This window comes from Leuciscus leuciscus (assembly GCF_965113295.1).
Source record: "Leuciscus leuciscus genome assembly, chromosome: 6".
Classification (NCBI taxonomy): domain Eukaryota; kingdom Metazoa; phylum Chordata; class Actinopteri; order Cypriniformes; family Leuciscidae; genus Leuciscus; species Leuciscus leuciscus.
Window position 1 is genome coordinate 34,852,269 of NC_138730.1, and position 27,517 is coordinate 34,879,785.

The following is a 27,517-nucleotide window of genomic DNA, read 5'->3' on the forward strand; positions in this document are numbered from 1 at the left end:
GGGATCCAAATAAATAAACATTCATATTCAAAGCCAAAAAAATAAATAAAAAATTCAATTTTGATTTCATGGGGACTTTATTAAATTTTCTTTCTCATCCAGCACTGCCCCTGTTCGGCGGTAGATTTTGGGTCCTACAGCTGGGTTTAAGAGCAAGCTGTCAGACTCATGCTGGAAATATCCTCTCCTCCTTTTCTCACAGGAAGGGCTTGTGATTTTGTGATGTTGCTGTGAGCCCAGATGAGAAGACCGCCTTGAAAAAGGGGCCAGGGTGAATGTTACTGAACCTGAAGATTGTGTTCTCCAGCATGATTTGAGAAAGATCATCATACTACATATTCTTTGACATTTTTCAAAACCTAGATGTTCAATGTTGTCTCACACTTTTGGCCCAATGGTGAGCCACACTGCTTTCTAGATACCAGCATTGGCCATTTAAAAACCCAAATTCAACCTTGCCTTCCTATTCTGTGCATTATAAGCATGCATACAACCCACTGCACTAAAAGAGAGTTATTTTTGAGGCCTTTTACGATATACACAGACATTTAGAGAATGAGTTGCTTTAAAGTGCCCTCGTAGTTCTCTTAGTGTTACCGTCTCAGCGAGGGGCTCTTTGCGAGTGATTTATTGGTCTAAAGTGCTCCTTCCTGATTCCATCCCCGTTCTTTTAACTCAAGTCATCTTCCTCTTGCTGTTCTTTGGCTTTGTTCCTTCCCTCTATCTCCCTCATTTCTTTTAACTCCTATACTGGCAGACTTCCATCCATCCTCACAATTTTTTTTTCCAGAAATCATTTTTCCCCTCTTCTTCTCTGCCATTCTCTCAAACTCTGTCACTCTGTGTGTATGTGTGTATGTGTGTCTCTCACTATACTGATTTGATTTGGTTGTGTGACGGTGTGTTTTGAAACCCCTCAGGGCCAGCAGTTTTGGGTCTGCAGTCGGTGTGGGTTTGATTCCTCTCGCAATCGTGTCCAGAGTCACTCTCCCTTAAGCAGACAAACCAGATTAGAGCCGGCTTCCCTTTTCTGCCAACGCTGTAAACTGACAGTGAATTATCCTCGTTAGTTTACACGCAAAACAGTCTTACTGGATTCCAGGAGCCGCGGATGTATTTTGTTTAGACAAGTTCTCAGCGGCGTGTGATAATCCCATCTACAATGCAGATGAAGTGTGTGGAAAGAAGATCAGTGTTAGAGGGAAAGCGGGCATGGCTGGGCATGAGGCTAGAGGATAACTCCGGACAGCTGCTCTTAGGATTAATGCCACACTTTGAACTGACACTGGGATGAGATGCCACATATCTGTGGGCTTCAGCTCATAGACCGCTCTTCTGAAAAGACCAGCTTAAATCAGCATGAGTCCAGGTTGGTTTGTGCTGGAAAATCTATGCATCACAAGAAGAGGGTTAATAAGGTTAATAAAAGCTCAAGTGATAAAAAAAAATAATAATAAAAAACGACATTCAGTATGAAAAACTATGTTACTTCATGACTGAAATGATTGTGTGAAATTGTGCTAACTAACTTCAACATGGGTATTTTTAGGACATTGTTTAATTGCTTTCGCTTTAGGTTAGGGATGCACTATTAATCAAAATGAAATCACACGTGATTTTGCAAAGGCTACAATTATTTTATGTGCAGCTTGTCAGTGAAGCGTGGCTCTGTGATCAGTAGAAAATACCGCTCCATCTGAAAGCCAGAGGGCGCTCTCGCGCAGACACTCCAAATATGCCCCGTAGAAGTAGATAATGCACGTCATTCCAGGAAATCCCCATGGGAATCATACTATCGCTGTAGCTGAATAAACAGGAAATTGAATCGCTTTGATTTATTTATTAAATGTTGTCTTTTGTTGGACAAGAGGTTCATAAGTTTGGAAAGATGTTTGACGCGTGTTGCTTTTTCAAATGCACCTTATAAGCAACTCAAACTCGCAGTGCTTTCAGATGGAGCAGCATTTACTACTGATCACAGAGCCGTACGTTACTGACAAGCTAAACATAAAAAATAATCACAATTTCATATTCACAATAAGTCAAATCGGTTTAAAAACAGTTATATATATATACTGTATATATATATATATATATATATATATATATATATATATATATATATATATATATATATATATATATATATATATATATATATATATATATATATATATATATATATATACGGTTTTATGACATTAAAATGTTTTAAAAACATTAAAACGGTTTTATATAAATTAAATAAATTGAACCATCTGAATATTTGGTTCTGTTAAAGTCACCATGACATCAAAATGGACAATTCTTATAATTGACAGTTTTTTTTTGTTTTTTTGTTTTTTTGTTCAAGAAGCTATTTTAAAAAAAAGACTAATGCAACTTCCATTAAGTCATTTCTGTGAAAAGCTTTTGAAAGTGGATCGAACTGAGCAGCACAACACGCTTGTAGCCAATCAGCAGTAGGGAGCGTGTCCACACGTGGGAAAGAGGAGAGAGAGTGAGCAAGAGGTCGATTTGAAGAAAGACTAGAAAGACTAGAGATGGCTGATAGACATTACAAAAGAGAAAAGGTCAGAGGAATATCACTGGAAAAAGAAGGGTTGTCATCAGTCAAGATGGGACTTGGTGTTAAAATTAGAAAAGCCATACAGTTCTGGAAAGACCTAAGTAGGAAGGCTTGAAGGACACAGAGGTTGCATTGTTTCTGCTCCATACATGAGTGACATTGGTTTTGCTATATTTCACATAACCAATATGCTGTTGTTGTAATATTAGCTATAGTAACAGGACAGTTTTGTTTGTCATTGTTTGTGTGGCGCTGGCCCAGACAGCAAGACCAGATCCGGCCCACATCTGGTACACGTTGAATCCACATGTACCAGATGTGGCCCGGATCTGGGCCGACACTATGTTGCTGTCTGGGGGTGTGCTGCTGGCAATGAACAACAATCTCTTGCTTCTATATACTCTCCTGTACTGTGTGTTCATGTTTTGTTCTTGCTCGTCATCGTTGCTTAATTTTTCGTGAAGCATTATTTTGCTTTACTTCAGCTACAATAAAGAGACATCCACTCTTGTGTTTGCGTATTTGTGCATTTTGGGGGCGGAGCAATGAAGGGAGGGGTGTGTTTGTTTGGGTTGATTTCAAATAGCAAGTGCTTCTCAGAAATTGCTTAGTGCACCTTTAATGGTTCATGTACTGAAATACTCTGACAAGTGAAAAGACATCCATTGATGTTTGGTTACAAAAGTGTACTCAAAATGATCGAAACACTGATATAAGTTAACATTTGTTTCAATCAGTTCACCCACTAATGTGCATGTGCACAAGATGCAAATGTATGCATGTATGTATATGATTTCCCTCCTGAATATTTAACCAATCATAATCAGAGGTAACCATTCAAACCAATCAGCTTTCAGTCTTATAGTAGTATGTCATCATTCTTTTTTCTAAATATTTATTCTTCAAAAGTACAAAAAAAAAGTGTTAAAGGAACAGGAATTGCTACATTTAATGATGATTCCCATACCTAGTTAGGAAGTCTCTTGGGTACACCAGCGTTCAATGCAGAAAAACTGCATTCAAAACACAACATATGCTGGTCTTTTCAGGAGTAAGCACACAAGTTCGCATGAAAACACTGGCAGTGCGATTCATTAACACATGGCTATGGCTTTATTATCTTCCCTTCTGCCGTTAACAATATGCTGTTATGCAAACAAAAAGCTACTCATTGTGAAATGTGCGCTGTTTACATCTGCCCACATGCATGAGTCAGTAACATAAAATGAAGGACTATTTTACAGCCTCCATATGTGGCTGAGATGTAATTTGTGTAGTTTTTGTGACAACAATGCCAGGTTTACAAGTCCAGCATGCATCATTTGTCAAACATCATTTGTCAGGGACATGTCAGAGCTGAAATGCAGTAAATCTGTCCTTGTGTGAAGGAATCATGGCTTCAGGACATGGGCTAAACACCTGTCTAAAGGTTTCTCCTCCTGCTCTCTTTTTTCCCTCCTTCTGGTGAGCTGTTACGAAGTTGTCAAGCGGGACTGCCACTGTCAATGAGGACTGTAAAGAGGATTTTGTGTCCTTCTGAGTGGACCAGCGCCTCTCTCCTTCTTTAGGCTGAGAAAATCCCCCCTGTATTCCAGTCCCTCTTGGAGGATGCGTAAGGAAATCCTTGCCATTTTCCCCACACCAAAAACCTCCCTCTGTGAGAGCTTAGCTTCGTTCCAATCCCACCAAGCAACAGCATTTGTCTAACAGTGATGGAGCTTGAATTCAGGGCTTGGGCTTGAATTCAGATGGGATGTGTGGGAGAACTCAATGCGATACAACTAATGTAGCAACTTAAGTGGTGGAAAATATAATCGGTTGTGTTTTATGAGTCATAAGTATACATGTCACATTCCAAATGTGTTGATTGTTGATTACAGGGCAGATATTCATTGTAAATTTGAATCAAAGGTTGTACCTTCACTGGGAGGTGGTGCAAATTGCCTGAAATAGATAATAATAGATTGTGCTATTACTTGCATGTCGGTTTGGATAAAAATTTCACCTTAATGAATAGATGAAATGCAAATGTAGATGACACTCCACTTCATTTATGCCTATTCAGACACACACACATACTTGCACTTCTCTCTGACAAATTTTAAAGTATCTAATGCCAAGACTGCGTTTATTTGATTAAAAACAGTCAATTTAGATTAATTTAATGCATTCTTGCTGAATGTATTTATTTATTTCAAAACAAAAATTTTACTGACCCCAATCTTTTAAACTGAAGTGTGTCTTTCCTAACCTGTTCATAATACATATTTCACACATAGAGGCATGTTAGAAAACTTTCAGGCAAATGAACTTTAGATCTGTCTTAGCTTTACAGTCATTTTTCATCAGACACTTAAATTAATTGGATAAACAGTGAGTACTTTTGTCTCAAGAGTTCCAGAAATGCTTTTTAGCTTTGCTCAGCCTCTTTTTTTCCCCCCAGAGCGTTTTTTTCCCAACCCTAATAGGATGATTTTATGATAAAGTGTATTGACAGATAGACTCTTGAACACGTTAGTTCCCATGGTGATTTCACAGAGGCACGTTTAAGTTTGCATTGTGTTTCACAGCCTTGAAGTATACCTTCCAGGTAGACTCTCACTGTTCGTTTCTGTCGTTCTCTGAGAGTTTCTATTTGTCTCTCTCTATATTTTATGCCTTCAGATTCAAACACTTTTTGTAGATGTAACTTGCTGCTATACAGGGATATTCAAGATGGTCAACTAGTCATTTGACTTCGGAAGTGAAGTCACTATCTATCTATATATATATATATATATATATATATTAATTTTTTTTTTTTAAAGATTAACTGTGATATTTTTCAGCAGTACTTTAAAACCCTCTCTAAGAGGCTGCATTCATGAAGATTCTAAATGAATCCCTTTTAGTGTGTTGTCGACTCGTTAAACTTTATCTGAGGAGTTGCAATTATTTTACAGCCATCAAAACACCACTTCTGTAACAAAGCACCCTCAATTATAAATTAGACAATTACAGACTTCAAATTGCCTGCTGTGAGCACTGAGCACAGGTCTTGCCTTTTTTATGAGGACTGTTATAGCATTGTTTTCCAAACTCGTGGAGGCACACCAACAGTACACATTTTGGATTGTCTCTCTTATCTGACTCATCTATTTCAGGTCTTGAGCTGCATTTAAAATCACACTGTCTATTAGGTTCTTCATTTGATTTGAAACTTACTTCACAACCATTAAACAAGTTTGTGCAATTTAGTATGAATATGAAGCAGAACTGCTAGTCCTATGTAGGGCTGGGGGATTCAGGAGCCTATTTCAGCATCTCATATTGTGTATCCTTATTATACAGAACTAGTGTTCCTGTAGCTCACACAGTAACAGCATGGCGCTTGCAAGCCGTCAAGTCAAATTTATTTTTATAGCACTTTTGACAATATACATTGTTTCAAAGCGGCTTTGCAGAAAATCATGATGTTATTGTTTATAATATCTTAATATTTTCATATCATGTCATATTTAGCAGATTAGAGCTGGCCCGTAATATAGTTTACATTTTGCGACTATACAAGCAATCAAACGGACAACGGTTGAGATATGCTATATAGTGTATATTGCCCACCGCGAGTATATTGTATTTATGCGAATATACTTTTAACTTTATATAAAGAGCTAGATGATATATAGTATAGTTACAAAATATAGTTACATTATGCAAAAAAAGAAGAAAAAAAACAGCCAGTTGAGATTTAGTATTTATCGCTTTACGCAAGTGTACTGCATGTTTGCGGATAAAGTTGGATATAATATAGTGTATATCAAACTTTATATATAGAGCACTCACTGAGGTGATATAAACAATTCACGCTTCTGAGATTTGCTGTATAGTATATATTGCTTTGTGAGTATACTATATCCATGAGGATACTATATCTATGTAAAGTATGTATTATATATCCAACTTTTAATATATCTCTGGGAAATAATATATTTATATTTTTTGATGATGTAACAATCAAACTGTTGAGATTTGCTGCTGTAAATAGTACATTCCTCTTAATGTGAATGTACTGCATATATCTGAGTAAGGTTGGATATATTAGTTATTATTTGGTATGATACGTTATTTTGGATTATGGTGGATATGTGTGTGTGTGTGTGTGTGTGTATTTAAAGGGATAGTTCATCACTGTCATCATTTTACTTCCCCTCATGCTGTTTCAAACTGCATAAGTTTCTTTCTTCTGTGAAACACAAAATAAGATAATTTGAGGGATTTATTTTTGTCTAGACTGTACAACGAAAGTCAGTGCAGTCTAAACAGTTGAAATATTCATAAAAATGTCTTCTTTTGTGTTCAGCAGAAAGAAGGACATGCAGGTATGGAATGACATGAAGTTGAGGAAATAAATACCCCCTGAATATGTCGGCTGAAATATCGTTTTAAGATTAGTTGTTAAGACAACTCTTTGACTAGTCATTAAAATATGTAGTTTTTAACGCTAAGGTAGATAAAAGGCAACAGGTATGTGTGCACAGCAGAAGTCCTGTTAAGTGCTGGGAGGGAGGCATGGAGCTGTAGCCCCAGCATCAATTTTAATTTTCCTCTCCTCAAAAGGCCCAGAGATGCTGAGAACCACTCAGGCGTCAAGATCTCCCACAGACAGAAGATGAACTAGCAGGCCCTTTTAATTTTAATCCGGAGAAGATGGAGAGTTGAGCCCTGCCCTCTCTCTTTCTCAGCCTCTGGCACCCGTGTCAGTGTGGAGATCATTGTTCTTTTCTCTCCTTGCTTTCATTCGACTCTCTCTCAAGTCCCCCTAAAACCCTTCATCCCTCCACCTCAATCAGTTCTCTGTATTTCTAACAATGACTCGTAATTTAAGCGACTTCACACGATGTGTAATCAAACCGGCTCTTTCGTAAAGGGTTGATTGTGTTCTCAGGAGGTATAGACACACATATGTCTGGCCAACAATATGGCTAATGAAAAGGCCATAAGGACCCGGATTCCGTGACAAGGAAACAAAGCCTCGTGAATGAATATGCCAGCTTTCTAATTACAGACAATTGACATTTCCGAGTCCTCTGGGGTATCGATGCCGGGCTGACAGTAGCAAATGCCAGTGCACAGAACTTCTCCATTACAAAAGATATTCGCTTCTGTGTTTGTTGAGAGTCTAATCAAACAAATTTATATTCATGGCTGGTGACCTAAGTAAGTTGATTCGCAGAATTTATGTACACAAGGGAAGGAGTCGTTTATATTGGCGCGCTTGTAGTATCAAGGACATTTATAAACCTCTGTTGTCTCTCAGCCATTTGTGTCAGGGATTATTAATGCTTATTATAGATACATTTAACTGTAAATTAGCCCAAATGCCTCCCACAGCGATGGCGGATTCAAGACACGTCACCTGCGTGGATTGTCTTCATCATGAACATTTGTTTTTGCCAGTTTGGTTTATGAAGTTGTCCATGAAGGCCTGTGAAGATTTTAAGTGATGCAGTAGAGGATAAAAAAGATGGAGGATTTGCAATGTGAAAAGTTAATAAAGTGGTCGTGTGTGAGAACAAGACCCTGTTTACAGATTTGGATTGAAGGATCAGGAGTTCAGTTTGTACAGGTACATTTAGTATTTCTGTGTTCCTCAGCTATTTTAGGGAAGTACTTCTTTTACCTGACTGTGGCACATGAATTGTCTCTTTGTTTTTTATGCTCACCAAGACTGCATTTATTTGATAAAAAAATACATTAAAAACAATGAAATATGATCACAATTAAAAAAAAATTTTATTTAAATATTTTTTTTAACGTAATTTATTCCTGAGTGACGGCAAAGCTGAATTTTCAGCATCATTACTCCAGTCTTCAGTGTCACATGATCCTTCAAGAATCATTCTAATATGCTGATTTGCTGCTCAAGAAACATTTTATATTATTTTCAATGTGCTGCTTATTTATTTGTGTGAAAACCACAATACTTTTTCCCCCCCAGAATTCCTTGAATAGACAGTTCAAAAGAACAGCATTTATTAGATTTATTTGTAACAATGTAGGTCTTTACTGTCACCCAATTTAGTGCATCCTTGCTGAATAAAAGCCAAAAAGTCTTACTGACCCATATTTATGCATTTTTCCAAATTTTTCGATTACACTCACAATTTTTTTTTTTATCCAAAAATAACCAGCAAAATTTAAATCCTTGTTTTAGCTGAGTGCTTGATTGACATCGTGTGTGTGTGTGTGTGTGTGTGTGTGTGTGTTTTAAGCTATCTCCAATGTGATTGATTGGATCTCTCATTTTAGACCATTTACACCTGTATTTAGCGCCGTCCTGTTGCAAATATTGCTTGAAATAGATATCAATATCAGGGATAAATAGAACCTAAAACCCTGTTTACACCGTTCATCTTTGATATTATGCATTTATGCACTGATTCCAGTTAACACATTTTTCCTTCAGAATGTTTGTTTTTAGCAGCAATAAAAATTATTTGATCTCAACAGCATTGAATGACATCTTCTGATGTCATTCATAAATGTTACTTGACAACCAACAGTGAGAACACCTACTAGCATCCCAACTGTCAGGGACTAATGACATGCAACTAGCAGTTTGCACAGGGCTTAGCACATATTCCAAATCAGAAATCATATTTTTTATATCTATTTTTGGCCTTGTTCATCACTTTTATTGACAGTGATCATGTAGAGTTGACAGGAAACTTGGCAAATGGCATCTTGGAGAATGTGCTACACATCACTATAGGCAACAGATGACATTTTAGCCACAGAAAATTGCAGAAGGACTTGCTGCCACTGCCATTTCTACATAATTTCACCTTGAATGGAGACCATGCAGGTTATCCAAAGCAACTTAAACCACTGCTTAATTTTGAGGCCTTAAAATCCATTAGACTCTTTCACCCCCTTTATAGAGGTCACGGTAAAATCGTCCGTTCTGCTCCCACCGCACCTATTCAATACCATACACCCTTTTACGATGCTTTCCAGATGTCTAAGAATGACGCCATTCAGTCCTAACGATCTGTTCATTCATTAATTAACGCAAGCAGCCCTCAATATGCAAACATTTCTTCTTTTTTAATGGCTGTGCTATAAAATGTAATTTTGTCAACTGGGGCCCCTGTATGAGAAATCTCTAAAGACCAACACATTTTGAAAGATCGCCATAGAAAAAGCAGAGATTATGACCTCATTAATAAGCATTAAAGGCAAGCAATACAAGCTTAAGAAGTGTGTCTCTGAGGACGTGTGGGAAGAGGCTGCGTTGAGCTCAATGTATCTGAAAATTACCCTTCGGCCCCTACCAGCAAACTCCTTTCTGCTAGTATTGGATTATGCTAAGTCATTGTGGCTAATTACTCTCTTCCTGATGATCATTTCAGTATTCTTTTTTATTTTTTTCCAAGACAGAGGGCCATGTTCTTGTCATTTGCACAGTGCAAGGAACGTTAATTAACAATTTTCTACTAATACCCCCATTGGCTATAACACATGATGCTAGCCAGACTGGGGTTGATCTTTGACTTTGAGTTGAAGTCTTAGAACTTTGTCTCCAAACAACGGCCATCACAGACAGTGTTTTCCAGCCAATTTGGATAATGGCTTTATCCCCTAGCATAGCGAATGCTTATTATGAACAGGATGCTTTTATTGAAGAGCAATAAACTTGGGTGAATAAACTTTAAGAAGCCTTGTTTTACCACTAAGGTTCATTAGCTGGCCTTAACTGCAATATTTGTTGTTTGCATACAAAAACACTACATGCTAAATAGTCACCGTAATGCAAGCTGTATTATATATTCCTGAACATCGTTGGTCTCCTCTCTCTCTCTGACTCTAGCACTTTTTTTTTTTTCTGCTGGGTCCCGCATGCATGTTTCGATTATTGTTTAATTCCAATGTTATGAGCTGAATGTAATGTTACGGTGTTGACCGGTCAGAAATTAATAGCTTGTTGCGTGACACTGGGAGAGAGGTAAAATTTACCATCAATTCCGCAGACTGTCCCCAAGTTTAATTACCGTTGGAATGCTGACTGGTATTTTCATTATAGCAGGTTGAAGAAGGGTCAAAGTAGATTTGCAAACGTTCAATTTCTCCCCCGGCAACATTTTATCAGGTGCTTGAAATGCTGGAATAATTATATATCAAGCTGAATAAATAATTGATTCTATAATAGCCCCTTTCTTGTCCTCTTGTGAGACCCGACCTGAATTTTCTCCCTCCCTCACTCTTGGCTCATCTGCTTTATTTTAATTCAGTTTATTTGGATAGCGCTCTGTCTTTCTGTCTGTCTCTCCATCTGTCATACCAAATACTGCATTCAAATTAAATATTATAACAGAATTTTCACGTTTAAAAAAAAATTGCTGTAGAAGAGTTGGAATCAGATAAGCTTAATATTCCAGTCAGGATTTTTAGCTGATCTTTATTATTGTTTATGGATTGAGGGATCTATGCAGAAGTAACCTATAGAAGATTTCTTAATAAACTCTCCAAGGTCATCAAAGTTTAATAGCTGTTTAGATGTGCTGTTGGGGGAATTAAGTCCAAAAGGTTACAAGAAGTTGCTTCACTAACACAATAAGAGTGTCCGTCTTGTTTGTTTTTAACATAATTGTCAGGGGTTGTACTCCTTAATGGTGAATGTGAGGTAAATATGTGTGTGTGTGTGTGTGTGTGTGTGTCCACATGCATCTGCCATTATGTCTTGTGTTTAGCTGGCTGTGTGTGCGGCAGAGCATTCTAGAGCAGGGGAGCAGATGGAAAAGAAAAGTCCACATTGAATTAGCTTCCATCTCTGTGCTCTAATGCTGTATAATGGCTGCAGACATCTCATGGGTAATAGCTCAGGGATTACAGAGAAGGCATATTGCTCTTAGTGACACCACTAACCTTATTAGAGAGAGAAAAAGAGCGAGAACGAGAGAGTTCGATGTGAATTTGCAGTGACTGGAGCCTGAAGAGATGTATTATTATAATAGAAAGTACCTGATCCAAATAACAGTTATTTACTGTATCTTGTGTACATGATGACAGCCACGTTTTCTCCCAGTCTGTGGCATTTCACACATGAAATGTTCAACTAAATAATTATGTATCTAATGAATTGGGCTTTTAATAGTGTATCGAGGTGCTGCGTAACCTAAACGAAAGCCTTTTTGCATGCGCTGTTATTCATTTCCTTTATTTCCTGAATTTCCCTAGCGGATGAATAAAGTATGTATCTATCTTCTCCTATCTCTATCTCTATCTCTCTATCTCTATCTCTATCATCTCTATCTCTATCTCTATCTCTATCTCTATCTCTATCTCTATCTCTATCTCTATCTCTATCTCTATCTCTATCTCTATCTCTATCTCTATCTCTATCTCTATCTCTATCTCTATCTCTATCTCTATCTCTATCTCTATAGAACAAGTTCTTGTTTTCAACAACAGCCTGGCAGGAGAGTTAAAATATCCTGAAAGTCGTACACATACATATTTATTTAAAACATTTACAGGCTGTAATAAAAACACCCTAGTAGTTTTTTAAATGCAGAGATTGAAATATATGTCTCTAATTTCAATGACTTTTGTAGCACATGCCAATCATTTGGAGCAGCAAAACCAAAAGTGGAACGGCCATAAACAGTTTTCTTCCAAGGGAAAATGAAAAAAATTTGATAAGATGATCTGGTTCCTTTATAAATGGGAATAACAGACTGCATGCATGTCTGACCTCTTTGTCCATACATCTGCAGCACACACACTGCTTGCCTCTCTAGAGCTTGTAGTACATGTCTTTGTATGTATAACACAGCTAGATAGATAAAACTCCGGCTATTTATCTGTCTGTTCAAATAGCCAAGTGAGGAAAAATACTCTGAGATGTGGTTGTGGTTTTTAAAAAGTGGGTTTCTTTGGAAAAGCGTTGGTGTAAATGTGTGCCTGAGTTGAATAGAGAGTGAGAAAAAGAGATATAAATGGCAAAAACTCATTGAAAGCAAGGTTGTAGTTTTTGAAAACTACATTGCCAGCGGGTTTAATCGTCTGGTCATCTGAATTGAATGAGTCCCTGCTTGAGATTGCTTATGGGTTATTATGAGGATACTCTTACCCTTTCTTTTTGCTGAGACTTGTGTAGTATGCCCTTCACAAGTGTGAAATGGTTTAATTTACTCTCTCATTAATTGCTTTGGTGGATCTCGAACTGAGCCACACGAGGGGTTACTGAATAGCCAGTACTAATCTAAAACTCCATTAACTCATGCCGGGGGAGGATTTCTGATTACACGAGGGGCAAATCAAATAAAACACTTTTTTTCTGTTAAAGGTGCTCTCTAAGCGATGTTGGGTGATGTCACTTCTTGTTGACGTTCGAACTGAAGACTCCTCATCCCGTCCCCTCCCCCTCCCTTCTGTGTTTCCTGAAACAGTCATGAATTCGGGACTTTGCGCGTTCCTTCTCCTTTTCCCTCTTCTTAGCTATTTGTTCATCGGAATGTCGTCTCTTTGGTCGTGTGTCCGCCAAATCAAAATTCAAGAGAATATAATTCTAACGCTAGTCGTTGTCGTTGTCTAGGACATCTCTCCTCTAGCTAACTTCCCTCTTCATGCTTCTCTCTCCTCCACTCCCCACACCCCCCTTCATGTGCACGCGCACTAACCCCCCAACCCCCACCCCCAAATCATTCTTGACGGTTATTGGCTTGAACACTGTTTATTATGTTTCGTGGTCCAGGCTGGCCCAGTTTGTTTTTCTTGCCGTTTGTGGAGCCTGGGCTGTCTACAGAGACTGCGTTTTTTTTTACAGTGTGTTCAGGGGACAGGCAGCTAGCGGATAGTGAGGAGATGTTTGTTGTATGTGACAAAAAATGTTTCGGCCTAGAAAACGTGGGACATCACTTAGAGCACCTTTATGTATTGCTTTTCATCGCTCACATTTATGTTTTGTTTTTCTGACACTTCCATGTGATATAGCTGGGAAATTATGCAATAATATATACATGTATTATATTCCATAATATAATATAATATTCCACTATATTATTATATACTATAAATTGCATAATTTCCCAACTATATCACATTCATTTTCTAAAGAATGAGTGCTGAGCAGGGCAAGTCAGAGTTGTTGTTGCTGTGGATTTGCAAATGTGTTCTGGGTAGTTGAAAAGTTAAAAGAACCCACCCCAAGGTCCTCATTCACACAGTCAGTGTTTGGTATTTGACAACTGTATTTTTTAAATAGCTGGTGTGCCTGGGGTTAAGTAAAAAAAAAAAAAAGTTCTTATTTATAATCTATACTTAATTTTCTCAGTGCAGCTTTTGTTCAGAAGATTTAAAACTAGATTACATTCAATTAACCTTTTTTAACTCTTTTCCCGCCATTGACTGGCAACTAAAAAAAAAAAAACTAAAAAAAACACAACAACAACGCTGGTGAGGAATTAACTTCAGGGGCTGATTAACTAAATACTCGTATTGTTTTGGCAAAATAAGCTCACTAAAAATCGGATTTTTTAATATACATTAAAAATACAGTTATTTTACTTACTAAAAATGGCATTAGATGTGTACGGGGGTTTGGTGAGCTAATAGAATTTTCCAAGCAGTAAACACTGCTTAGGTACAAGCTGTTTAATGCACAGAGACTCTTGCAGGGATGTTTTCCTTTCACTGGTTAGAAGATTGCATTTGTGTCATCCATTGATTAGCATCTTGTTTTGGTATCACTTGTTATACAGCAGCCATGAAAACATGAAAAAAAGAGACGCTAGGACCAGATAAATGAGGGTGTTTCCCTGGATACGAGCTGTAGGAGACAAGGATGCAGCCATTTGGGGAATTGGACTTGTATCGATTGCCATTATTAGCCATTCTTTGCATGAACACACAATTTGTTGTGTTTTTTTTTTGTTCTTATTTAGGAGAACGTTTGTTGAAATCTTGAACAGTCTGACTAGTTCAGAATTTAAATTCTCTTTTCTCTTTTTCTTTTCTCTCTCCATTGCAGTGAATAAGCACAAACCATGGATCGAGACGTCCTACCATGGTGTCATCACGGAGAACATGGACACAGTACTGCTAGACCCTCCTCTGGTCGCATTGGACAAAGATGCCCCTGTCCCTTATGCAGGTATACGACTTATCTAACTGACTACACAGCGCTCTGAAATACTCTATTATGATTGGTCAATCGTGTCATTCGAGCCATACGGGCAAATGTTGCCGTTGTCCCTGACAACCAATGTCTTGCACTGAGCATGTCTCACATGTTTCATGTCTCTAGTTTTCTTTTTCTTGTCATGATCAAATCAATTCAACTAGGATCAATATTTCATGTCCATTATATATTTATTAGTTAAGCTACATTGTAATAAGTGAAATTATGTACATTCAGATGGTCATTATATTCAAATAAAACCCCTTGACTTTAGTATTTATTTGGCCATTAATGACATTCTGACTGTATATTTTTCCCTTTCTAATTAAATAGTACTTTTTTTTCTTTTTCTATCCCTACATCATTTAAAAAAATAATTTTAGACAAGCTCTTTGTCTAGTTTAGACGTGATTGGATAATACAATTTTATTATTATTTGGAACACGGCCCTTTGGAATATTATAATTATAGTAATATAATACTGATAAAAAATTTCCCATAATATTTCTTTTCATATAATTATATATTTAAACAATGATTTATTCATAGCCATTTTTAAAACAATCCCCTTTTAAGTCTTCAAAATGAAGCATTGGTAGTACAATGTTGGGGCATATTAAAGTATGCAGAACATGCAGAATATATATCTTTTTAATTAAATCGCAGCCTTTTGCAGTTTAATCGTGATTGTGATCCTTTTGATTAACTTTGCAGCTTGTTTTCCTCATATCTAATCCATTATAATGAGACATACAAGCTCACTCCAGAACATCCAGGATTATTCCAAAATGTATAGCATTGGATGGTAGCTTGGTTCTTCAGTGTAGTGTTCCTCTATTCCTTTGTGTGTAAGAGAGGCCGGTTGAGTGTGAGATTTTATGTGTATTGCAGCATAGTGCTCATATAAAAGAGATTTAGTCAATGCTTTCCTCACTGTTATGGAGACAGATCCGCCTGACCTTCCTGTTATTTCGGAGTGCATTTCCTGCCTCTATCTCCATTGTTGTGGTGACACACAGCCCTTGTATAAGTAGATCTTGTCTGCCTTTCCATGGCCGAGCGTTCAATAAACCGGCCGGCCTTGAAAATCAACTGGTACAATGTGTGTTTTGGCTTTCGAGGAGAAGGAGTCAACACTTAGAGTGTCAATCACCTCTCATGGAGCAATGAATGACGGCACTGCTTTACGACTTGTGTGTTGTTTATGTTAGACAGATTCCGACTCGCTGGTTTTCAAGTGCAGGTTGTTCAGATGGGGTAGCTGGAGGTTGGGGAGGGTGGTGGCTGACTGATGCAAAGTAATTAAATAAAGTGATTTTTTTTCCCTAAAGAGGAGTGTGTGGAAGTATTGTGACAGGTAACTCTCTACAGCTCATTAGATGACAATGCCTAGAATTAATCTCCTCTCTGACAGCCTTGGCAAAAATAACTTTTCTAGCTTTTATATATTGATTTTTGCAGCTTGCACTTGAAAAGCATGCTGTTAATGGTGAACTTGATGAAGACTTGTTCATACCTTGGAGAATCTTTTAGCTGACAACATTCCTCATTTTTTACAGCATTACAATCGGCTACTGGTGATGACTGATCTTTGCAGTATGTTACTTCAGTGTGTTTTGTTGTAATATCACACTTTAAAGTCAGCATGAAATGAAAATCCATTCTACATGCAGGTTATTGATCTTTTAATGTGAATGATTCATCCATGCATATGTTTTTATTTTATTTTATTTTTACATTTATTGACCTTGGACTTTATCATTAAAATATCGCAACTCAATCTTTTGGTAAAACAACATACTTCTCTCTAGTGACATATGCCAGATTTCTCTTATCATTAAGTTACTATTTCTATTTCTTACTAATAGGCTGAATTGGTGCTCAAGAATAATTTCTTATTATCAATATGGTGCTGCTTAATATTTTTTTTTCAGGATAAGATGAATAGAATGAATAGAACATTTTAAAGAACAGCATTTATTTTAAATAGAGATCTTTTGTAACATTATACATGTCTTTACTGTCCTTTTTGGTCAATTTGAAATGCCCTTGCTGGAAAAAAAAGCACTAAAGGGGCCCTTTATTATGCTTTCACTTTTTCACATTTTGTTGGTGTGTAATGTTGCTCTTTGAGATCTGCAAAGATCTGCAAGGTTACAAAGATTAATGTCCGTTCTAAAGGGAGATATTTTATTTAACAGAATTCACTTTCCAAGAACTAAAATGAATGACTCGTTTGGACTAAAACGTTTTTTTTCAGGCTTTGTGAAGTCATAAGGTTACTCATTTAATCCCCACCCACGGAATATGAAAAAAAAGAAAAGGGGACGAGGCCTGGTTGAGCTGCATTAGAGAAGACAGTGTAGTTGCTGTGTCAAAGAGATGCTGTTTTTGTTTTTGTTTTTTTTCACCAAAACTTATTTGTTTGACCTTCCTAATGTTGACGAACTTAGAGTGGTTAAAATTTGTTTTAAACACTGTTCCTGAACATTATAACCCCAACATTTACTGTATATGTGTGCTGCACATTTTACGGAGAACAGCTTCCAGAACCTAAGAGAGTAGAATGCAGGCTACGCACAAAAGCTTCTCCTGAAATGGAGCATTTCCTACTTTGTAGGGACAATCTGTTGTTTGTGGATCACAACTTGTAAGTATGTCTTATTATTTGTTGTTGCGTTTTTTATCAGCAGTTCCAATTATAAGATTTATGTTGTTGCTGATGTAAACAAATGGAAAAGCTTTGCCTCTGCTCACCTGCTAGCCAACATTAGTGTTGATGTAGTGTTTACTGTAGCTTTTGTAAGCTCTCGCTTTTGTAAGGCTGTTCACCGCCCCTTTAAGAAAATTAATCTTGGTTTTGTGATCAATTACCGTTTGTATTACCATAGTTTTCTGGCAAATATCATGATTAAATGGTGTATAACATCGTATCTAAAATGTATAAAAAATTATAATAAAAAAAAAAACATACCACTGCTGAAACGTCCTTTGAAATCCGTGCTTGCAAAGTCTGTGCATGAAATCCCTTCTGCACGATCTCCTTATTTGTTAACATTCTTAAGTCTGAATCGGGCAATTTTTCAAATTGGTTTGAAATTGACACCATCCTTAATATTTACATCTGAGTAGAGCTTAGGGGTGGGAATCTTAAGGCACTTAACGATCCGATTCAGATTCTGGGAGTAACGATCCGATTCCCAAAACGATTCTTAACATACATTTTTGGTAACTAATTATCCAGCTGTGCAAATACATGAACTTTACATTTTAACCAAAATTGGAGTTACTATGCTTTTTGTTTATAGTTAGAATATCTGTTTGACAGTATTTCCATATTAAAAATGATTGAAGATTTCTTTCAATACTTTTATTTTATTAACAAAGTTATATTCAGGATTAACAAGCTCTGAATTAAACATGGTAAGCCATACAATTGCAAAGAACAATTCATTAAGAATAAACAGTTCTCAATTTACAACTTAGTGTGACAATTTTTCAGTTTCTTTACAATTTTTTAGACCGCTGTCTCACTAAAATAACGACGTGAGGGCAAACTGTATCGTGGCTCAAGTACCTGTAACATCGTGCAAAATCCTTGGTTATCCACAATGGAGTAAAGGCGCAAATCTTTGGCAATAAAACCCGCCACTGACCGGGTAATTTGTTTAGCCTTTTCAGAATTCGGTGGAAGCTTTGCTACTTGCTCGAGGGTCCTTTGACTGTAACCGGGAGTGTTCGTGATTGGAACAGAATGCTGTTTCTCCAGCTCTGAGTGGAACCGCGTAATATGTTTCTTCATATTAGTTGCGTTGCCGAAATATTTGAATTTGGTGCCACAGACTTTGCATACAGTATGGCTTTTATCAACGACACCTTTTTCGGTGTCTTCAGAATTTTTTTTTTTTGCCACACAGTCGATTTCAAATTTGATGGAGCAGGTCGTAGTTTGTCCATTTTATCTTAAACGAAGCCAATTCACCAGCATACGAACGTTCGTCTATCAACGGGTTTTTCCGTTTGGCACAGTGGTGAAGTTGCAGTTTGAATTGAACACAGAATCGATTCTGAATTTTTGAGAATCGATTCTGAATCGTTAGATAATGAATCGCGATGCATCGACCTTTTCTCCCACCCCAGTAGAGCTCCCTATTATGGTGAGGGACGTGACCTGACTAGAGCCGTGGACGTGACATTTGCAGAACACGCGCTAACTGGTCACAATCACAACACACTGGGCCAGCTAACCAATCACAGCACATTTTTTATTTCGGAAGGAGGGGCTTAATCGAAACGGAACTAAACAGAGCATTCGGGCCAGACTGGGGAGTGAGGTGCTGTAATAATGTAAAATATTTGAAAAATAATGTGTTTTCAACAATCAAGCATGAAATCATATTCTTGCACACCCCAAAAACAAAATCAAGACTTCGTAAAAGGGCATAATAGTTTTTTTTAAATAGACCTTTAAAATGTCTTACTGACCCCAAACTTGACCACAAAGAGAATAACTTTAAAACTCAGGGCCTTTTTTTCCCTGCATAATGCAGATTTTTTTGTAAACTTTTTTTGAGAAAGTCTTGTGCACTTATTACTTTGATTGATCAATGACAGATTAATGGTGGACTGCAGCTGTTGTTAAAGCGTCACTGGGAAATGAGTGTTGCGCTCTAATTTGGTGACAGGTGATATTTCACTGCCTTTTCACGGTGAGCCAATGGATACACACGTAAGATTGCTGCCAGGGAGACTCAGAGAAAAACGGGCCCTCCATCTCAATCCGTCATTCCCATAATTCTCTTCGCTCCCATTCTCTCCGTCTTTCTTTCTTTCTTTCTCCGTCCCCTTCTCCTCTTCCATGTCAGACCGTGAGTTATGCACGGGAGCCTTTGTCATCAATCCTGTTTTCGTCTGTTTAGAGAATGGAATGCGGGCATCCTTCTGGCATCGCATTAATTGGGGTGTGGGAACACGACCCAGGATTGTTAAGTGCTTCGCCTCGCCCTCCTTCGTCTTTTTCTCCTGCCTCGCTCACTGTCTCCCATGTATCAGCTTGCTTTGATGTAAAATAACGATGATGAGCCTCAAGTCGATGATATATGCTGAGGCAGGGATCCTGAAGATGAATTGTTATTTCTGGGAACAAGACTTTCCCCTGTAGAGCAGATAGCGTAGGTCTTGTAGTATGCACAGAGCATTCTCAATCAAATTACAGTGAAGGATAAGCCGGAGTCAGTAGAGGAAAAAAAGAAAAAAAAGAAACGGCAGCTTCATTTGCTAATTCTTTATCTCGGTTGTGGCTTCAGCAGCCTCTTTCTCATTAATCTCTTCTCTCAGATGATGTACAATGCTGTATTGTTCCGCTAAACTTTGCCTTCCTCGCACCAGATTAGCTAACAAAACCCAAGCTAGGAAGCAGTCCAGGGAAACTATGGATGGATTGCAAAAACCACACATGAGAGTGAAAATAGAAGGATGTAGTGAAAGAGAATCGCAGCGCCTGCAGTTAAGATTCTTTTCAATTGTATTGTGTTCCTTTTATAGAAGCGGGACCTGAATTGAACGATGGAAATGTTTTTTTGTTTTTTTGGGATCACTTTGCATGTTTTCTGATTGTGTTTGGACTATGTTGTCTAAAAAAAAAATCAATAGACTTTGCAGTTGGATACGCTAGTGGATTTTGCTGTTAATTAAATTATTAATAAATAATGCCTCTCTTCTGTGTTAGAAACTGTTAAAGAACTTTGGCAGTACTTTCATCTTGTTAGTCGATGAAGAGAGTGTTGATTATGTGCTGGTCACAATCCTCTCGAAGGTGTGACCAGCTGTCATTTAAAATTAAGAGTGTTGTACTTTATGCATAAAATCACTTTTCAGCTCAGTTTTTTCCCCACAAGGTCGCTTGCTTGATGTGAATAAGAGCTGATTGGAGTGTTATGTATATCATATTTTGTGACAAACAGTTTAAGAGGTTCATAATAATCATGGTAGGTTATTATAAACATAAAGTACATCAAATGTCCCAAAGATATACATTACTGACAAAACTTTTACTTGTACATTTACTTGCTTCTGACCTACTATTCTACACACATTCATCAGTAAATAAATAATGAAAGATGATTAGTTTTTTTATTTTTTATGTGGGCTTTCTAAATGATAAATGCAATTAGTTTCTATGCTTTCGGTTAATTAATCTGAGATATAGATGCTTAGAGGATGCTTAATAAAGCAGATTAGGGGGCGGTTTAAACAGGCAGCATGAGAAAAAAAGCGAGCAGCGGAACGTTTAACCAAATGTTTCATATAAACAACCTTGCTGGGCGATCGTATAATTGCCCTTAGACTTTCAGTAATAGTAATTCATTTGATGTTTTGTGGATCTAATTAGATTTTAGTCCTACTATTTGGTCAACTTTTTTTTTTCAAATGTCTGATTTTCTCTGAAAATGTAACCATAGTAACTCGACCTCCTATATTGTGGACTGTGAAATGGTTCATTCTAGCCGCGTTCACTCCGGGGTCAGCTGTGGATGAAAGTCTAGGAATTATTTAGAAGTGTGTCTGACTGAGTGAGTTTTTGTTACGATGTGTGCGAATGAGAGTGTGCCCTACATTTCGCCTACATGAAGTGAATAAACAATGTGCCCTATCCCTGTCCTCCTTTGGAATTACATTCAGTGATCCCTGAGGGTCAGGAACCATGCCTAAGGAACTATTTTACTTATGAAACTTATGATTCTCTTACTCATATAGTTTCATCATAGTTTATACACTTGGGGTGACAATTTCTGAAGTTCCCACTGTAAAACATATCATTTGTAGGCACTAATCAGTTTAGGAAGTCTTGTATTTTTGTGCAATGCTGTATATGCATTTTTATGTTTCAAATTTTTCCCTTTTGTTTTATTATTTTTAGTAAGGAACCAAACCGAAGCGGCTGAGCCAAGCATTTGCGAACGCTGAAAATACAGTGCCTGTTATGAGCGTGAACTATTGTTTGGCACATACTCTGTGGCCCACTGGGATGCATCCCAAAGATGTCCCCAGATGTTTTTTTTTAAGAAATTCACAAGCAGCCTCCATTCTTCCCAGGTTGTCAGCGTTATATGTGGCGGAGAAGAAACCACGAGAATCATACGAATGAGTGATAATTGAAAGAGTGAAAGCTGAGAGAGTTCTTGTTTTGAATCCATCCATACTGCTGGTGAGGTGACGTGTTCAATTTCGCTGCCAATATCTCCCGTTTTGTTTTCAAGGGTGTGTGTGTTTGAAAATTGAGAAGTGTTACCAGAGACTCGAGGTGAAAGTCAAATTAGAATTCTGAGAATGTGTTAGATCCACAGGGATCCACACTGCCGAATCTCTTATGCCTTCTCTTTCTGAAGTGTAGTTTACTGCATATATCTCTTGCATGGTGTACCACCACTACCTCTAAGATATATTTTGAGATATAGATGTTGTTTCAATCAGCCTCGGGTCTTTGTTTATGCTACTTTCACAGAATTTAAGAAGCTGGCCTACCCTGCAGTATAGCTTGCTTTCTCAAAGCTGTTAGCTAGTATGCTATCAGTTCAGTTATTGAAATAATAAAAATAACAATTTTACACGCTAATTAAATGGTTAAGTATGGAAATATTCCTGTGAGGTCTCTTTTAATAACTGAAGAAATTCATTACGAGGGTTAATATGCCACAATCTCAAATTATTATCTTTGACTTGCACCTAAGAGAATTGAAATGAGCTCTTCAAGAGGTAATTGGTAATCATAACGACACATGCTTATAATACTGAATTTTTAGACTTGCATTTGCAGCTGTGGTAGCCAAATGGAATAACATTTGACAGCATTTTCTGATTAGTGCCAATGGCTCCTAAAAGCCCCTTCTAACTGGAAAATGTCCACCACCGTAGCCTTAGTGCTGATTAAAATGACACTTCCACCTCCGTAAGAGACTGGGAATTCAGCCAGACATCATTTGCGAGCTAATTTAATAACATCTTAAGGTGCGCGGATGAGAACGAACCAAACACGGCTTGTTTTAAGGGTCTCTTTAGAGATCCCCCGGCTCGGTTTAATTAGCTTCTGATTGATGGTATGATTGTAAAGAGCCTGGCGTTACATTTCATTTAGCAATTTTTATGTTTTAATATTGTGCGTTTTCAGTTTGGTCCCGGATTCCCCAAAGTTTCTGCTGAAATGCATAACTTGTTATTGGCTGACCTGTTACTTTCGCAGAATTCATCTCGCAGGAGGGTTCCGTGAAGAAGCTCTTAGAAGCACATTAGCAGCAGACTTATTATGATGCCTGTATCCTTTGAAATAACAAAGGAGGTTTATTATACCTGGAGAAAGCGATCCGTTAGCATTCCCACTCATCGCAATGGCAGTTGCTCAGCTGGTGCAGGCCTTTCCGTAATTATGCGACCTGCTTTCAGCCATCTGTTCTTATGAACACTGTATTTTTGGGCACAAACGTTTTCAAGCCAATCACCATTGATTTTTCTTTGTCTCCTCTTTGATGTTACTATACAATACAATACACATTTTATTTCTATAACACATTTAACCTGTTGACCAAAGTGCTTACCAGCATAGATAATACAACAAAAGCAATTCACACAGTCACACACACACACAATTAAAACCTGTTCACTGATGTTATTATACTTTTTTAAATGTACTCTTTTTGTTGGCTTGCTGTAATGAAAGTAACAGATCACATGTGTCCCTGCATACAGTTTTGGAGTAAAAACACACTTAAGGTATGCTAGATAAATGCCTGATATGTTCTACGGAGGTAAAAGTTGACTAATGTGATGCATCTATCACTAAACAGGCTCACTTTAGGGGCACAGTGTAGTACAATCCATATATGTAAGTGAATATTTCTATCGTTATTAGAAAGCCACTTTAGAAGACCACTTGAATATATCTTTAATTTCATTCATTTAGATCTCTTACATCAGGTATAAACAACAAGGCTCAGAATATAGTTATTGCAGTTTAAACCATGCATTATGTAGCAGATTCTTATGAAATGTGCTTGGCTAGAGTTAATTTTGGACCCTGGGAGTTTAGATAAACTTTGTTTACATAGACAGCAGAAATGTACTTGCAGTAACTTAGTCTTGGAAAAAAAAAGCTTGAAAGTTGATTTATTGATTCTCCTGCGCAGTTGACAGAAAACAAACAAACAAACAAACAAACAAACAAACAAACAAACAAACAAAAAAGATATGCTCTGAATGTCAAGACAAAGCAAAATGAAGTGTAAATTCTAAGTTAAGACTAAGGACAGAGGACAGTTCTGAGGACAGATTCAAGCGGGAACTGTTATCACACAAGGAGTGATAACCTCCCACCTAAATGAATTACATTGATTTAGATTTTTTGCACATCATACTGTCTATAACTTTGAATTACCAGTCCATATTCTGCAGACACTATGAAAATCCATATTGGCTCCTCACCCTTCTTCCAAAAATATGTCTGCTAAAAGTGCCTGGTGCCAAGTTCTGTGATGAGAAAACTAATTTTCCTCTAGTGAAAAATGATTTCTCAAGCACAGGAAAGAATCCGACTGGAGAGGGTCTCTTGGAGAGCAAGTGTTAGGGCGTTGATCAAACCTCTCAGGTTCTGGCACTGCTTCTGGTCTTGATGAAGGTACAGGAGAAATGGGAAAAAAGCCTCTCCCCCCTTCCTCCCTTTTCTTTTGTGCTTCATTTAATCTTTTTGCTGCTTTCTCTTTCTGTAAAGTGAGATGGGTCTGGACATAAAGGAAGGTAGTGCACATCAAAGCATGTTGTCTTCAGGGGCCACTAATATCCAGACACTGATCCATTCTCATGTGAGAGTGAGGAGAGTGAGAGTCGATGAGTACAGCATCTTTCCACTTCCTTTCTTGTCTCGGGCTCTTTAGAGATGATTTGGCCTGAAAGCAGCTGAGAAGAGGAAAGGAATGAGACAGTGTACTGGAGAGGGCCACTAGGGCTTTCTGATTGTTGGCAAAAATGAAGGAATGATTTGGGTTTACTGTTCAGACATCGAGATTTGCACAGAGCAGGAATCAAAAGTAAGATTGCGCATTCCCTTCGGCTCTCGGAGAGCGCCTTGTCAAACTTCCAAGTACTTACAGTATGGCAAACTCATCTCTGAGGGGGGATTTCAGTACATTTTGCTGTCAATATTCAGTGCAAAACGTTATTCACTAACCACCCACAATCCAATTTAACTAGACACTATCTGTAGTGTTGTAAGGCTGTGTTATGTGTATTTAAATGAAGTTGTTGTCATTCTTTTCCGCTGTTACATCATGGGGAAACCAAAAGGAACCTTTCATGCTAAGCTTTCCATGCTGGTTTATGATGGCTAGATAGTGTTTGGTGCTGGTTTAGCTGATGGAACTGCATAACAATGCTGTTTTTAACACAGTACTACATTTTCTGATGATCAGTAATTCATAAAATTATTAAATTATGGGCAGGGACGGGTATTATAACCAGGTATATTCACACACATAGGCCTGGTTTCACAGGCAGGGTTTATATTAGGCCAGGATTAGGCCTTAGTTCAATAAGGACATTTAAGTAGATATGCCTTATTTATAGATATGCCTTTAAAACATTACTGGTGTGCATCATGAAACAAAACAATGACACTGACATATTTTAAGATATGTCAGTGCAAGTTGCTTTGTTAAAACAGCTCTAAACATGCATTTTAGTCTGGGACTGAGCTTAAAGGAACACTTTGACGTTTTGGGACTTTAGCTTATTCACCGTATCCCCCAGAGTTAGATAAGTCCATACATACCTTTTTCATCTCCGTGCGTAAGTCTGTTTGACGCACCCACCGCTAGCCTAGCTTAGCACAAAGACGGGATGTAAATGGCTACAGCTAGCATACTAATCCCAATAAGTGACAAAATAACGCCAACATTTTCCTATTTACATGTTGTGATTTGTATAGTCACAGTGTGTACAAATAACAAGGTCATATGAGACACATCCGTTTAAACGTTTAAATACTGGGAACTATTTTCTCAGAAGGCGAAGCAGCTCTTTACAATACAGCGAACACCCATGATTGTAAACTTTGCTATCTAGTAATTGCTGACTCTATTACTCCAACTCTGAGCGAACTCTCTGCTCCTCACTACGGCGCTTCTCGGGTGCTGCGCTAATCACTCCGCCCAAGTAGCAGTGCTTCGCCTTCTGAGAAAATAGTTCCCAGTATTTAAACGTTTAAAAAATGCCTGTGTCTCATATGACCTTGTTATTTGTACACACTGTGACTATACAAATCACAACATGTAAATAGGAAAATGTTGGCGTTATTTTGTCACTTATTGGGATTAGTATGCTAGCTGTAGCCATTTACATCCAGTCTTTGTGCTAAGCTAGGCTACGGTGGGTGCGTCAAACAGACTTACAGCACGCACGGACATGAAAAAGGTATGTATGGACTTATCTAACTCTGGGGGATACGGTGAATAAGATAAAGTCCCAAAAAGTCGAAGTGTTCCTTTAAGCCTTGTCTGTGAAACCTGGGAAGTTGTCGCACTTTCAGCTTTTTCTTTTTTCCACCAGCACTTTCAGCATCCTCCAAAACTAAACACTCAGAATCGGAAAGGGAAATTTGCAGTTTGCAAACAGCATTCAGCACAGATTTATTTTAGCAATGTTTATGCACTTAACCTGATTTGCATAATTCACACATTCATTGTATAATGACGCAAGGCCTAAAACAATGCATGTGCAAATAAACTGCGATGTCATTGGGCACAATCCATTCTTAGTTAACGAGTCTGCATGTTTCCATAGACCTGTGCATCTTTTTTTCAAATTTATAAATGCATATAATATGCAAATACTTTCTATATTATGCCCTGGATATTCAGCACTTATTATTCGTAGGAATCCTCAGCTGGCAAGTTTTATCCTTGAATCTTCATTAACATTTTACTTTCATTCATTTTATATCCTCTACATATTTTTACATTCAGATACTTTCTAAAATCACATATCAGCTATTAGCCTAAATTTGTCTTTGAAAACATGGAGTGGTTTACTAAATTAGTATCATTTGGCCCTATTTACATAACATTAGAAACGAGCTATGAGTCATGGGCTAAAATTCAGCCATAAAAGCACTGCATTAATAAAAGTTTGTCTGTTGGAAATATGATCCAGATTACACTGATGTGTGTGTGTGTTTGCGTGTCTGGAATCATAAAACACATACTGTATATGACTGGCAGCACTCAAACTAAGCCGATTAGAAAGCCATAACCTCAAAATATCAGTAATATTGTTAACGGTAGCAAGCTTATCCAAGATAATTCTAGGTCTATATGATAAAGACCTGGGCCTTTGAAAAAATTAAATAGAAAAAGCTTATAATGAACAAGTAAAAGATGCATGTATAAAAGGTTAATGTGGCAGATCTAATGAGATTGAAAGGTTCTGTAGTTCATAAAGGTTCGGAGTTCAAAGCACTCATAATAAAAACCGTGGTGTTGGCTGATGCAGGTAATCCGCCTCCACCGAGCTGATGCCATTGTTACAATTCTTCAATCACAGTGTTTTGTGGTTGGATTCATACAGCGAGCTGCCTTTCATCTCCTGTGGATGGAGAATAAAGTCGAAAATTGTGTATATTTTTTCCTATGTACTTTTTTCCTGTTTTATATTATCTCTAGATTGTTTGTCAAATTAGCAGGTTGCTTTTGGGAGTTTTATTCTTTCTGTGGCAACAGATTGACATGAGCGTGACTCAGTCATTT

At 37.6% G+C, this 27,517-nt stretch overlaps 1 protein-coding gene across 1 annotated transcript in view; it reads left to right on the forward strand.

The window, feature by feature from the left end:
* The window catches only part of clstn2a (calsyntenin 2a), a 221,289-nt gene that overhangs the window by 74,200 nt on the left and 119,572 nt on the right, over window positions 1-27,517 (forward strand). The window contains exon 2 of the mRNA XM_082173501.1: window positions 14,580-14,702. Coding sequence (XP_082029627.1) covers window positions 14,580-14,702 — 123 coding nt within the window. The remainder of the gene's footprint in view (window positions 1-14,579; window positions 14,703-27,517) is intronic.